This window comes from Macaca mulatta, chromosome 14 (assembly GCF_049350105.2).
Source record: "Macaca mulatta isolate MMU2019108-1 chromosome 14, T2T-MMU8v2.0, whole genome shotgun sequence".
NCBI lineage: Eukaryota > Metazoa > Chordata > Mammalia > Primates > Cercopithecidae > Macaca > Macaca mulatta.
Window position 1 is genome coordinate 104,104,154 of NC_133419.1, and position 14,806 is coordinate 104,118,959.

Consider the following 14,806-nt stretch of genomic DNA (forward strand, 5'->3'; position numbering starts at 1 on the left):
TGATGTTATTGGGGCAAGGCAGAGAAATAGCAAAGCATGCACTATTCTTTGATAATCTGTTATCCCTCACGTAGATATGCTTGGCCTAGTACTGGTTGATATGTTATGAGAACTCAAGTAGTGGGACCTTTGCCTTTGTAACATTATCCTCTTAATATATTTTATGGGCATAAAGGGCAGGGAATAGCTGAGCTACTGTATAACAACAGAAGCTTTGTAATCAAGAAAGTGACCTTGCTAGAATGGGGTTGTCTTCCAGAGCTCAGTTTCTGGTCCATCTGTTGGGGGTAACTCAGATCTGCTGAGCTAGTTCCTTGCTATGCTATCTTAAGGAGGACAAAATGAACCTTTAGGGCCATCTCATTTTGACATTCTTCATTCTATACGGTGGTCCTGAAGGACTCATTAAATATAAATCTCCGTGAGTTCTGATTAGTGTTAGGTTTTAATGGTATATGTGGCATTGTCTGAGTATAGAGTATTGACTAGATTCCCTGAAAAGAGTGATAAATTTTATATCATGATTGGTTCACATTTTGAGCTGTTCTAGGTAGTTGTGCAACGCTGTTTAGGTCAATTTGTTTATGTCAGATTAGGAAAAGAGAGTTAATAATTGCCCCTATCTTACTTTTTCCATCTTTTCCCCAGGGTTGGGTATATTCATGTCACTCTAGTCTGTAATCCCCTTTGTGTATATCCCAGATATTGTCCTTTTCAAGAGTGATAAGTTCCTCATGAGTTGCCATTTTTTCATCATACGTTAACTCTGGGGACAGAGGATGGTAGTCCTAGAACACATAAAACAAAGTTTGTGCCAAGTTTGTTTACATCCCAGTGTCCTTAATCTAAGATACACAAATTGCTTTTCAACTTACAGTGTTTAAAGCAGACATAAATATAGGAATAGAATGTATTTCTGTTCTACAAATTTATGCTCTTCAAAAATCTTCTTAAGTATTTATTGATCATAGAAGAGCAAGGTATACTTCTTCAAATTCTCTCTCTCTTCTCTCTTTTTTTTTTTCAACTTTGTTTCCTATGTGCTTAGGAGCTCAGCCAAAGCAGAAGGTAGATGTGGCAATTTGCAGTTGGTAAATAGTTGAAGACAATTGAACCAGCTAACTGTATAGAAGTTGTTCAGTGAGAGGCTAGTGTAGTTGGCTAATAGTTTTAATTTTTATGAACAATAGACATCAAAAGTATTTTTTATTAAGCATTCCAGTCCTTAATGGTTATTTTATTTCCATGTTGAGTTTGAGTATGGAACCAGGAATTATACTAGAGATGACAGTTAAACATCTGTGGTTGGTTCTTTTAGTCCAGATGCCTCCCTTTAGGCATGGTTGCTTCAGAGACAGGCATATATGTATATGCAACAAAAATCACAAAACATAAATTTGTGATTGATTGTTGTCTCTGTTTTCAAAAGGTATTTCTTCATATGGATGTGTCTTTCGTAGTCCAGTTGCGTCCGGGTGACCCAATGGCCCGAGGACTGGTAGATCAGTGTTTTTCTATTAGGAGCAGTTTTGTCTCCTAGAGAATATTTGGCAATGTCAGCAGACATTTTTGGTTGTCACAGCTGGAGTGGAGGGCCACTATGCTAGAGACATCTTAAAATGGACAGGACAACTACCTACAACAAATAATTTCTCAGCACAAATTGTCAATACTGCTAAGGTTGAGAGACCTTAAGCTAGTTCACTAGTTCCAACCCATGAGTCTCTGGACAGGTATATTTTAGTTGGTCTCAGAGTGGCATATTTTCTAGCCAGGAACACTACCTGAAGTGAGCTCATTGTACAGAATATCCAATGCTATCGATTGCCAGACATTGTACTTGTGGCTAGTTGATGGGTATAGCATTGCATTGAATTTGCTCATCTGTGAGATTGTTTGTAGATATCTGTAATTCTGTGTACCTGAAGGATATAGGGACCAAAGACAAGGATTGATTTACAGTTGCCTCAATTACTTCCAAAGCTGCCTCTTGCAAGGGCTGTGATTTAAACCTAGCCACATTTGTGTACAAGATATAGGGGCTATGGTAAAATTTCCAGGGATGGAACATGCTTTTTTTTGTAGGCCAAGAGGGTATTCAGATGTTAGTTATCTTTCTTTCTTTGTATTTAGTGGCTGTAAAGTAAGCAGTTTTTCTATAATGGGCTGTGGGATATCTCCTTGTGACATCTTTATTTCCTTCTTTGGGTGCCAGAGTTTTAGATTTGCCTTTAATTAAGTCCCATTCATCTTGAGTTAATTGTGCCTGAGTGGTATGCAATACGATGTGAAAGGTTTTCCCACTGGAGACCATTATCAAAATTGTATCTATATAATGGAATGGAATTTGGACCTATATAGAGGTTCTCATGGTACTTCAATTCATCTAACTCAGTTGATAATATATTTCTGAAGAGTTTGGACCTATAAAGGTGTCCTGCATATAGTAGCTGAACTGATTTTGGTCTTCTTCCCAAAAGAATATAAAAAATAAATAGTAATAATTAGCAATATCCCAGTCTGCATACTAAGTATCAGTTATGACAGCAGTTTTTATAGTCATTGTTATATCAGGTACTATGGAATCTATGGTGGCCACTGCCTGGTTTAAATTTAAATGGTCATAGTAAACCTTCAAGCAGCATTAGTTTCCAAAATTCAGACAGATGAAATTGTGGAGCACCCCTGCCTTGTGTAAAAATACAGATTCTTTTTCACTTTCTGTCATAATACATTTCTTTCAGCTGTAAATATTGATAGTGTTTGGGTATACCTTATAGGTTGATCTTGCCTGAATCTTTATCTGATTGTTATAGAAGTAACCAAAGATATCACAGTGAATGCATCTAAATATATTCATGTATCCAAGCACCCCAAATGTTCATTCTATTATACATGTTGACTGAAAAAAACAAACAACAACAACAAAAAATACCCAAGCCTGATGTTGGTTCAGAAAACAACAATAGCCATGTAAATTGGCACTTTCCCTGGCAAGGATCTAGAGACCAAATCTTGTACCTGTGCCTAATCATTCTGTCTTTAGTTATCTAAAGTACAACACAGATTTTGTGTTCAGAGGAAAAAAGTAGTCAAAATTACCTGCATCACAAGTTAATTCCAATGTAAATTAAGAATTCATACAGTTAAGACTGTGTTAGTCTCTCTAGTTCTACATTTGATATTTTCTGTAAGAGATGAGACTTACACTGAAGAGTCTTTTTTAGACAATAAAATACTTATTTTAAAATATTTTCAAAAATGTTGTATTAACGTAGTACATGCATGGGTTATAAAGTCAAATGATACAGAAGTGCAGCAGCATTCTGTTCCTCCTCTCCCATGACTAGTTCTGCTCACCAAAGAACACCATTTATTTTTTATTTTAATTTTTTATGTAAATATAAATATGCATAAAGGAAAGAATACCTAAATTTATAGCTACTGAGTTTTTACAAATTGAATACACCTGTATAAACACCCAAACCAAGAATAAGAACTTTATTAGCACTCCAGAAGCCCTCTTATTTAACACACCTTTGCTCCACAAGGATAACCACATTCCTAACTTATAACAGCATAGAGAAGTTTTGCTTTTTTTTGTACTTTGAGTAAATGAGAAAGAAAAAAAGTAGCACCTAACTACTCTAGACTGAGATCTGGCCAGATTCTAATAGCTTGGCCTTTGTGTACTCCTGTTGAACATAAATCATTTCACAAAATACCAACATTAGAGAGGTCACTCTCTGACCACAGTCATGTTTGACCACAAAAAAAAAACAGGAACACTTTCCATAACACAAAAATAACCAAACATTCTCTTATCCCAGTTAATATGACTCCTGCTTCTTTACCAATTACAGTTTAGTCCCACTCCATTTCTTTTACCTCCTACATAAAAATTAAGATATCAAACCATTGTTTGCTCTTTCTGATCATACCCAATTCCCAGGAAAAGTACATTTTTCTTGAATTATTTATAAATCACCTAACACAAGCCAAAATCCTATAAGAAGCCTCTATTAATTCCTTTTTACTGACCCCATGCACAATTTCCCTTGATGTTCTATCTTTCATTGTGAAGAGCTGGTAAACGTGAGCTATGGCTCTTTAAACACTGGGTTTATTTTGTTTTGCTCGTATTGTGTTTTTTTGTGTGTCTGTCAGCTTTGGTTAAGTTATATTTTTTAGGTGATTGTCTGTTTTACTGAAATTATCGCATAGTGTATATTTTAAATAATATTCTCATCTTTTCAATGTCTGTTGGCTTTGTAATGGTGTTTCATTTTTCCTGATATTGATAATTTTTATTATCCTTTTCATTGATTAGTCTTGATAGGGATTTATCAATATTACTAATCTTTTCAAAATACCAACTTTCAATTTTTTTAATTTTAATTTTAGATTCACAGGGGACATATGCAGGTTTGTTTAACAAGGGTATATTGCATGATGCTCTGTTTGGACTTCTATTGATCACATCACCCAGATAGTGGACATAGTACCCAAGAGGAAGTTTTATTAGCCCGTGATCCACCCTCACTTTTGGAATCTCCACTATCTAATGTTCCCATATTTCCCAAGTCTGTGTGTAGCTAACCAACTTTTAATGTTGATTTTCTATATTGTATTTTAATATTGGTGTTGCTCTTTATTGTTTCATTCCTATTACTTTCTCCAGATTTTATTTGGTCTTTTCTAGATTTTTGAAATGGAAAATCAAAATATTGATAGTCTTTTCTTTTTTCTAATGTATGCATTTATGTCTATTAATTTTCCTTTAAGCCCTTCTTCATCTTCCTACCCAAGTTTTAGTTTCTTTTTTTGGCTCATAAATTACTTAGCATTTTGTTGTTTAATTTTCAGGTGGTTGGAGATTTTCTAGTTACATATTTGTTATTGATATATAGCTTATCTCCACTTAGTCATAGAACTTATTGTAAAGTATTTTAATTTTTTGAATTCTGTTGAGCCTTCTTTCTGATCTGGCATTTGGTTAATTTTTATAAATGTTCCATGAAACTTGAAAATTGTATGAATTTTGCTCTTGCTTGGTTTAATTTTCTGTACAGGTTAATGAATACTGTCAAGTTTGTTAATTGTGATGTTCAAATCTATGCCCTAACTTCTTTTTTTCTCTTTGCTTTATCATATATTGAGATAAATATCCTAAAGTTTCTGTGATTTTGAATTTGTCTTTTAGTTCTATCAGTTCTCGTTTTAAATATTTTGAAAGCTTTGTTATTAGATGCATACATTTTTGGAAATGTGTTATCTTTCTATTCAGTTGTCTTATTTATCATTATGAAATATTCTTTATCTCTAGAAATGTTTCAAATTTTAGAGTCTGATATTAGAGTGGTTACACTAACTTTTTTGGCTAGTATTTACATGGTATGTACTTTTCCGTTCTTTAACTTTCAACTTTTTTATTGGTGTGGTTTTTTAAAATATATTTTATTGTGCATATGTAAGGTTTACAGCATTATATTATGGGATACATATAGATCACAAAATGCTTTACTGTAGTAAAGCAAATTAACATATCAATTTACACAGCTAGCCCCCTTTTCGTGTTTGAAGAGTAGCTAAACTCTACTCCTTTAGCAAAACATCCCAAATGCAATAGAGTTTTGTTACCTATAGTCCTGATGTTGTACATTGGACTTTTAGACTTAATCATCCTACATATCTGCTATTTTGTATTCTTTGACTACATCTCCCATCCCCTCCTTCGTTTGCCTGCTACCTACCCCTGGTAAATACTGTTTTATTCTCTGTCTGTATATTTGAGATCAAGCAGCAATTTTCTGTCTGTGTCTGGCCTACTTTACTTAGTATAATGTTTTCCAGGTTTATACATGTTATGGCAAATGGCAGGATCTACTTCTTTTTTATGACTGAATATTATTCCATTGTGTGTGTGTGGGTGTTTGTGTATACACATCATGTTTTCTTTTCTTTTCCTTTCTGTTTTTTAGAACGGGGTCTGACTCTGTTGCCCAGGAGTGAGTACAGTGATGTGATCATAGCTCACTGTAACCTCGAACTCTTGGGCTCAAATGATCCTCTGGCCTCAGCCTCCTGAGTATGTTGGCACATACCATCATGCCCAGCTAATTAAAAATATTTTTTTTTTTTTTGCGAAGATGAGTTCACAGTAAGTTTTCCAGATGGATCTTGAACTTCTGGTGTCAAGTGGTCCTTCCTTCTCAGCCTCCCAAAATGATGCTATTACAGGCATGAGCAACCATGCCTGACCCACATTTTCTTTATCCGATCTGTTGATGGACATTTAGGTTGTTCCCATGTCTTGGCTGCTGTGAATAATGCTGTGAAGAAATGGGAGTGCAGATATCTGTAGGAGGTGGTGACTTCATTTCCTTTGGGCGGATACCCAGAAAAAAGATTGCTGGGTCAGGTGGTAGTTCTATTTTTAATTTCTTTAGGAACCTTCCTATTGTTTTTCATAATGGCTGCACTGGTCTTCATTCCTACCAACAATTCCCTTTTCTCCATACCTTCACCAATATTTCTTATCTCTTGTCTTTTTGATAATACATATCCTAACAGGTGTGAGGTGATATCTCATAGTGGTTTTGATTTGCATTTCCTCATGATAAGTGATGTTGAGCATATTTTCATGTAGCTGTTGTGGAGAAATGTCTATTCAGGTCCTTTGCCTGCTTTTTAATCAGGTTATTCATCTTTCTGCTATTGAGTTGTATGAGTTTTTTCTTTATACATTTTGGATATTAACCCCTTATCTGATGTATGGTTTATAAATAACTCTTTTCAAGTTTGTAGGTTGCTCTTTCATTTTGTTGATAATGTGTATTTTTCAGTTTACACATGTTGATAATCTTTGTTTTTTTAACCATCATTCTGTTTTCAAATACTGTATCTTAAATACTAGTGCAATAACCACTTTTAAAGTGATGAATTTAGAAGTAAAGATATAATTGAGGATTTCTGTTTTTGTCATCTATAATCAGCTATTTCAGAGAAATTTGGAATATGAAGCATATTAATGTTAAAACCATACTGGATGTGGATAGATATTCCTTGGGTGCTTCAGTATCCCAGGATCTTCTTAGTGAATATTATTTATCATTGCTTGCATAAGTGCTGATTAATAGAACATTCTGCTAACAGTATCTCAGGTAGCCCAACTTTTACTGTCTTAGACTCTGTTGAAAAGCCTATATTTAGAAGTACTTAAAAATTATATTTTCAAATATTGTGTAGCAAAATACAGAAGATTCAGACCAAGTAATTGTGTTATTTTTTTAAAAATAGGACCACGTTATGTGGTACAAATAGGTGACAAAATTATTGACTACAATGAAGAATTCCGCCTCTTTTTGTCAACAAGAAACCCAAATCCTTTTATTCCACCGGATGCAGCTTCCATTGTTACTGAGGTTAACTTTACTACAACAAGAAGTGGATTACGAGGGCAGGTATACACAGATAATAAAAATTTACCGTGGACTCTTTAGGAGCTTTTATATACTTATTAGACATTTTGGGTGAAAAGCTATTTTGTTAGACTAATTAGTATTTAAATTTATGATTTTGAAAATATACTTGTATGTTGGAGTGAAGCATTCTGGCTTATTTCATTTGTCATATGTATTGGACCTGTACATTTAATGTTAATGTCAAATTGCTGCTTCTTTTAATATAACTCTAATTTTGAAGTTTATTTCTGTTATATATGGTAGAATTTGAGAGATTGATGGAACATAGAGATTAAGATCATCTGCATTATATTTTTGGTTTGAAAACTGAAATTTAATTGTGAAAAGTGTAGCTAATTGACTTGTTTAGCTAGTTAACAGTCTTTGATTCCTGAGCCAGCATTTTTTTAACCATTAGAACACATGGCATCTTTGAAGTCAATTTATCTTCATATGGCTCATTACAATTTAGAATTATTACATAAATTTCAAAATGATTTTTCATGTCCATACTTATGTTTCCTAACTCATTTTTCCTCTTTAAATATATAATGCCAGTTGACTTTTGGAGTATCATCCTATTTTTTACTCATCTAACAATAGTAGATTTTTTCATCTTTTTGATTTATATGATGGCATACATATTTGCTGCAATTTTTACTTGATTGTAATTTTTTAAATTGTTCTTTCAAAATATTTCTTTGTATACATATGACTCATCAAGTATATTTTTATGAACAATATCTTTTGATTGACTTGATGCTTCTTTTAAATAAAACAATGTGACAATCACTCAAAACTTGGCAGAATTAATTGACAGAATTGCTCCTTCTATCTAAAAGATCTCCACAGTAGTTGCAAAAAGGAGCTATATAGGTCTTACTTTAGCAAGAACTAAATGAAGATGTTTTTACAGCAGATTTTGAATTATATATTTTATACCAATGTTTTTCTCTATTTTAGTGTTCAGAGTTAACAATTTGACAGCATTTTTCAACGGCTTCACAGATAACAGCTTTAACAGATACAATGTACATACCATACAATTTGCTGATTTAAAATGTACAATTCAATGTTTTTTTTTTAGTGGAATTGCTGGGTCTTATGGTAACTTTATTTTTGGCAATTTGAGAAACAAACAAATCTTTCCAAAGTGGCCGCATTGTTTACTTTCCCACCAGTAATGTAGGAGGGTTCCTGTTTTTCCATATCCTTGCCAACTCTGGTTGTTATGTATCTTTTTAATTGTAGTCATTCTAGTGGGAGTGAAGTGGTATCTCATTGTGGTTTTGATGACATAGTCTTTTATCTTTTTATTTGTTTATTTTATTTTTATTTTTTTGAGACGGAGTCTGGCACTGTTGCCCAGGCTGGAGTGCAATGGCGCGATCTTGGCTCACTGTAACTTTTGCTTCCCGAGTTTAAGCTATTCTCCTGCCTCAGCCTCCCAAGTAGCTGGGATTACAGGCGCCCACCACCACGCCTGGCTAAATTTTTGCATTTTTAGTAGAGATGGCATTTCACCATGTTAGCCAGGCTGGTCTGGAACTCCTCACCTTGTAATTCGCCCACCTCGGCCTCCCAAAGTGCTGGGATTACAGGTGTAAGCCACTGTGCCCAGCCCTTTTTATTTGTTAATGTGAATACTTACTATTAAAAAAAACTAGCTCTCATAATTTAGTATATTTAATTTAAAACTAAATATTACATATTGATATGTTAAGTAATGTACTTTCTTACAGCTTTTCTACAGTAGTTAATATTTTGCTCATCAGCTTAACTATTTGTTTTGTCTCTTTTTCATCAAATGTAATTGTTGAAGGTATCTCATATTTAATTAGAAAGAATGAAATGAGATAACATAGTATCATATTTGTAATAGTCTGTCAAACACAAGGCCTGTTTGCAGGAAGTTTTTATTTTGTTGTAAGCCTTATTGCTAGAAGTACCTTGTCTTTTTGTTTTCCCAAGCTTTTAGCTTTAACCATTCAGCATGAGAAACCTGATTTAGAAGAACAGAAAACAAAACTATTACAACAGGAAGAAGATAAGAAAATACAGCTAGCAAAGCTCGAAGAATCTCTTCTAGAGGTAAAAGTCTAGCTATTTAGGTTATTTTTTCATATTACTTTTTTAAAAAATACAAATAGTAGCATTTAGGAAAATTAATAGTATCTTCAGATATTTTTTTTCCAAAGGCATATTAGTGTATATCTTACAGTCAAAATTCTAACAATAACGGGAGTTATCTTTTGGAATACAAGATCTTAATGAGCAATGTTTAAGACAAGCAATTTTTAACTAATTTGTATTGTTTTATTATTTAATTATATGCTCATAATTTCAAGAAGCATTAAAAGCAAGAAATTATGACTAAATCTGTAACTTTAAGTAGTTTTTATTTTTAAATTGACAAAATTAATACCTTGCTATGTTTGATAATGATATAGTTTCATAAAATAATTTATTAATTCATTTAATATAAGAAGGCTATAATAAAAATAGAAAAAAACTTTAAGAGGGCTATAAAATGTTGAAATTCTTCTAAAATAATGTAAGTTGCCATAAACATCAAATGAATGACAGTTAATATGGGCTTGCTTTAATTGGCTATTTTTATATGTATAATGATGTTCATGTTGTTAACTTTCCCTACAGACACTTGCCACATCTCAAGGCAATATTTTGGAAAATAAGGATTTGATTGAGTCTTTGAATCAGACAAAAGCAAGCAGTGCACTTATTCAAGAGTCACTTAAAGAATCTTACAAACTCCAAATTTCCCTTGATCAAGTAATTATTTCCTTCTTTGTAATTTTGCATTATGTTTTCTTGAACATTTAGGTTAATATGATGGAAAATGTGGAATCAGGTCCTCAGGGGAAAGATGATGTTAAAAAGAGCTATTCGAAAACATCAGAACATTGGGTTTGATTCTAGTTATTGTAGAGAGGGAATTCAGATGTTGGCACATTAAGGATAAGGACTGTTTGTCAATATACCCTGATGTCTTCTACTGATTTCTGGCATAATGTTAGATCTAAGATAGAGCTGCAATTTTGTACTGAAATTGGAAATGAGTATATTGAAAATGAGTATTACAGAATATCTTTGCTATTCTTGGAACTTTTCTTAAGTTAAGGCAAGTTACATATACTAATTAAAAGGGTTATAAGCGCTAAGCTATAGTTATTGGCTCTTTTCATGCTTACAATGAACAGTGCTGGGTACTTTATTATCCTAATGTGGACACCTGTTAGAGTCGTCTTCTCTACCTCTAGTTCCATCAGTGTTCTTATTGTCACCAATCCTATACTCAGTTCGAACTTTTCTCCACATCAGAGATAGCCTTATAGTGTTGTGCTGTCTTGTGTTACCTTAACTGATTCTCTTTAGAAATGTAAAACTGGATCATCTATTCTCTGATCACAAATATTTACCACTGTCATCTTACCCACTTTCCCCTAATACTAGTGCTCTTGGTCCTCATTAAGACCAATCTGTGGACCCCTTCTAGCTCTGTCAACTGACAGGTAGAAAGGTATTTAAAATATATTGCTACAGTCTGAATATCTGTGTGTCCTCATCACCCCCAAAATTCATATGTGGAAATCTAATCTCCAGTGTAATAGTATTAAGAGGTGGAGGTTTTAGAAGGTGACTAGGTCATAAGGGCAGAGCGCTCATGAGTGGGATTAGTAACCTTATAAAAGAGGGCCGAGGAAGTTTGTTAGCCCCTTCCAGCAAGTGAGAACACAGCAAGAAGCAGTTCTTTCTGTGAACCAGGAAACAAGCTCTCAACAGACACCAAATCTGTTGGCACCTTGATCTTGGACTTCCCAGCTTCCAGAACTGGGCGAAATCAATTTCTGTTATATAAAAGCAGAACCAATTTAGTGTGTTTTGTTATAGGTAGCCTTAATAGACTAAGACATATGTTGTCTGCAGTTTTATAAAAATGAAGAAGAAAAACTAGATTTTGCTATCTTTTTTAGTTAGAAACCATGATTCATTATCTTCATTTGTTTTATGTTTATGGAAAAGTAAGGTTTTTTTTTTTTTTACTTGGGTAGATATGTGCATTGTAGTCTTTAGGTGGCAGTAAAGCACTAATTCTAAGGTGTTTCCACCCTATCCCCTACTGATCTCTTGATCCATAGGAACGGGATGCATATCTCCCCCTTGCTGAGAGTGCCAGCAAGATGTACTTCATTATTTCTGATTTGTCCAAAATTAATAACATGTACCGTTTTAGTTTGGCTGCTTTTCTCCGACTTTTCCAACGAGCTCTACAAAACAAACAGGTAAGCTGTTGGTTACCCTGTACCTGACACTGAATTACAGGGATCACTTTACTAGGGAGAGTACTTAATAAAAATTATTAAGTAAACTTTCATAGAATTATGTTCCAAAAGACCACATGTAACACTTTTAAGCTATATAAAGAAATTAGTTACTTAATTTATTTTTATATTGTTAACAAGGTGTCCCAATGTGACAGTCTTTTTAATGAAAACAGTTTATGTTCTGAGTGTAAATGAATAAGTAATAATCATTTTTAAAACCCAGTGATTCTGAAAGGTATAAAAATAAGAATTATCCCCATAATATCATTACCTGGGGAAAAAACATTTAACATTTTATTATATGTCCTTGTTGTTTAAGGCCATAACTTTCCAGATAATGGGGATACAAGTGTCCACTGCCTTATCAAGCATGTATTCTAATGGAGACAGGGATGTATTAAAGGGTAACAAATTGTTTTAACTAAAAGATACAATACTGTGCTTTTAAAAGTGTATTAGTGTATTATGGACAACTTTCCTATCAGTGAATATAAACTTAATGTTTTTAAGAGATGGTGAGGCTATACCATACTTTATTTAACCACCTCCTATATATGCACATTGTTCTATTTATTTCTGTTGAGTATCGTATTAATCCCAAACTCGGCTGGTTAAAACCATTTTCTTATGCTTATTGATTCTGTTGGAAATGTAGTCAGGACTCAGCAGGGATGACTTTGTTTGTTTCACAATGTCTAGGACCTCAGCGGGGAGGACTTGAGAATTGAGGGGCTAAGGCAGGTGCTTCACTTGCCCGTCTGATGCTGTGGGTGGGAGGACTTGATGACAGGACTGCCAACTGCAGCACCTCTGCAGGAGGCTTGGCTTTTTACCAGCACTGAGTAGATGGATGGACTTCTTATTTTTTAGCTCAGGGCACTAACTGTGTATTTCAGTGAATAAGGCTAAAACTGAATAGCCTTTTAAAACACAGCCTTAGGTCTGTGTCATTTCTGCTGTATTGTATTGGCTGAAGCAGTCACAAATCTATGTAGAGTACAAAACTTTCTTTCTGTTGTTTAGAAAATCTACTGGATCTTGTAGGTACAGTACTGTGTCTTATTATAGAGTGACTTTTAGGAATTCCAAGTCTCAGTTTCACATGTGATCTTTGTTAACATATAGTGAAATGAATACAAGTATTTGCTATCTAAAGTGATGATTAGTTGTCTTGTTTAGAACATACTACTACAAGGCTAGAAGCCTAGGATTAATGCATCTGAGTTCCAGTTCACAATGCTTTCTTTAAACCAACTTCACACATTTCTCTGCTGATCCTGGATGTATTTTTCTAAGCCATTAAAATTGTTTTACTAGGTTTTTTCTTGGTATTAATTTATAAATCATAAGGATGCAAGCAAATTTAGTCCAATTATTAGACCAGAATTGATCTTTGCAAGACATGTATTCTGCAAATGCTCTCTGAGATATAAAACTTACATCACACTAAGGGAAAAGGACAGGTTGAACAACCTTCCCTTCCTGCATTTCTATACCAAACAATTTTTCCTTAATCAAAGGAAATAGACACTAATAACATGTTTTTCAATTATTACAATCTTGCAAAATGGAATTATTATATCAGATCAAAAACTAAAATTGTATGTGAGTTTTTACAGCATCAATTTCAAAGTTATTGTTCATCCTTATTCATCCTGCAGCCCATGATTTAAGATCATTGAGGTTCCCATATTGAGAATGAGAAAATTCTTTATGAGGTATTCTTGTCATATTGTTTTAGGGTTGGATTGATAATTACAATACAAAAAATTAAAATGGCCTTAACCTAGATTGATGTAGATAGTATTTTTAATGCCAATAGGAATCAAAGTGATATGGTAAAATTCAACTTACGTTGCATTATTGGGAATTGATTGTAATTTTCATTTGTTGAAAGCTTTAACTCTATACATTAAAGAAAGGTATTTTTTTTTATATTATATTAGTGTACAAGTTTAAAGCACTTGTTTAGTCCCTTGAATTTGATGGTAAAAGATACTTATTTCAGAATCAGCTATGAATCTGGAGGAACAATTTATAGAAGTACTTTTTAAATGTTTATAAATTTTCTAATGAATTTCCAATTGTAATCTACAGGATTCTGAAAATACAGAACAGAGAATCCAGTCACTTATCAGCTCATTAAAACATATGGTATATGAATATATATGTCGTTGTCTATTTAAGGTAAGAAGCATCATATTTTTCAAATATAAAATGCTACTTGTTCTGTGATTTAACATAATATTTATAGTTATAGTATAATTCTTTCCCTACTGGAAAGGTATTAAAAATGGTATTTCTCGTATTTTTCCAGAAAATTTAACTGGAATGTCTTATAGCATTCTTGGTTGTAGTGGGGAAAAAAGTGACAAATGAAGAGGGGAGAGCAAACACTGGGTTAGCTGACTTAGTTCGAAACATTCCAGTGGTCACCAAAAGAGATAATGACAGTGGATTATGTAGCTCATTATGTAGCTAGACTTTCTCATCCTCAGCAACTGACATTTTGGGCTACATAATTCTTTGTTGTGTGGGATGTTGTTCTGTGCATTTTAGGATGTTTAGCAGCATCTTTGCCTTCCAGCACTCCCTCCCATCAATTGTGAGAATAAAAAATGTCTGTGGACATTGTCCAATGTCTCTGGGGTTGAGGAACAAAATTATTTTGCATTGTTAGCATTAGGAAGTAAACTAGTGTTTGAGCCTGAGTTATGAAAGAAGTTTTTTACAGAAGTTTTCATATTACTTGTGTTCCAGAAGAGAACACACATCGGACAGTATTTTAGAGATTTTAGATATTAGAAAACACAGAGGCCTTTTTTTACTTAGAATTTTTGTTGTTGTTGTTGTTGTTTTGTTTTTTTTTGAGACAGAGTCTCTCTCTGTTGCCCAGGTTGGAGTACAGTGGCGAAGTCTTGGCTCACTGCCAGCTCTGCCTCATGGGTTCAAGCCATTCTCCTGCGTCAGCCTCCCAAGTAGCTGGAACTACTGGCA

General features: G+C 33.7%; 1 protein-coding gene across 3 annotated transcripts in view; it reads left to right on the forward strand.

The window, feature by feature from the left end:
• Positions 1-14,806, forward strand: part of DYNC2H1 (dynein cytoplasmic 2 heavy chain 1) — a 353,142-nt gene that overhangs the window by 131,401 nt on the left and 206,935 nt on the right. For all 3 annotated transcript variants that reach the window (XR_013404270.1, XM_015115562.3, XM_015115564.3), the window contains 5 exons: positions 7,300-7,463; positions 9,435-9,554; positions 10,122-10,256; positions 11,624-11,767; positions 13,907-13,996. Coding sequence is in view for 2 of the 3 variants with exons in the window: in XM_015115562.3 (XP_014971048.2) it covers positions 7,300-7,463; positions 9,435-9,554; positions 10,122-10,256; positions 11,624-11,767; positions 13,907-13,996 (653 nt within the window). In the remaining variant the exon portion in view is untranslated. The remainder of the gene's footprint in view (positions 1-7,299; positions 7,464-9,434; positions 9,555-10,121; positions 10,257-11,623; positions 11,768-13,906; positions 13,997-14,806) is intronic.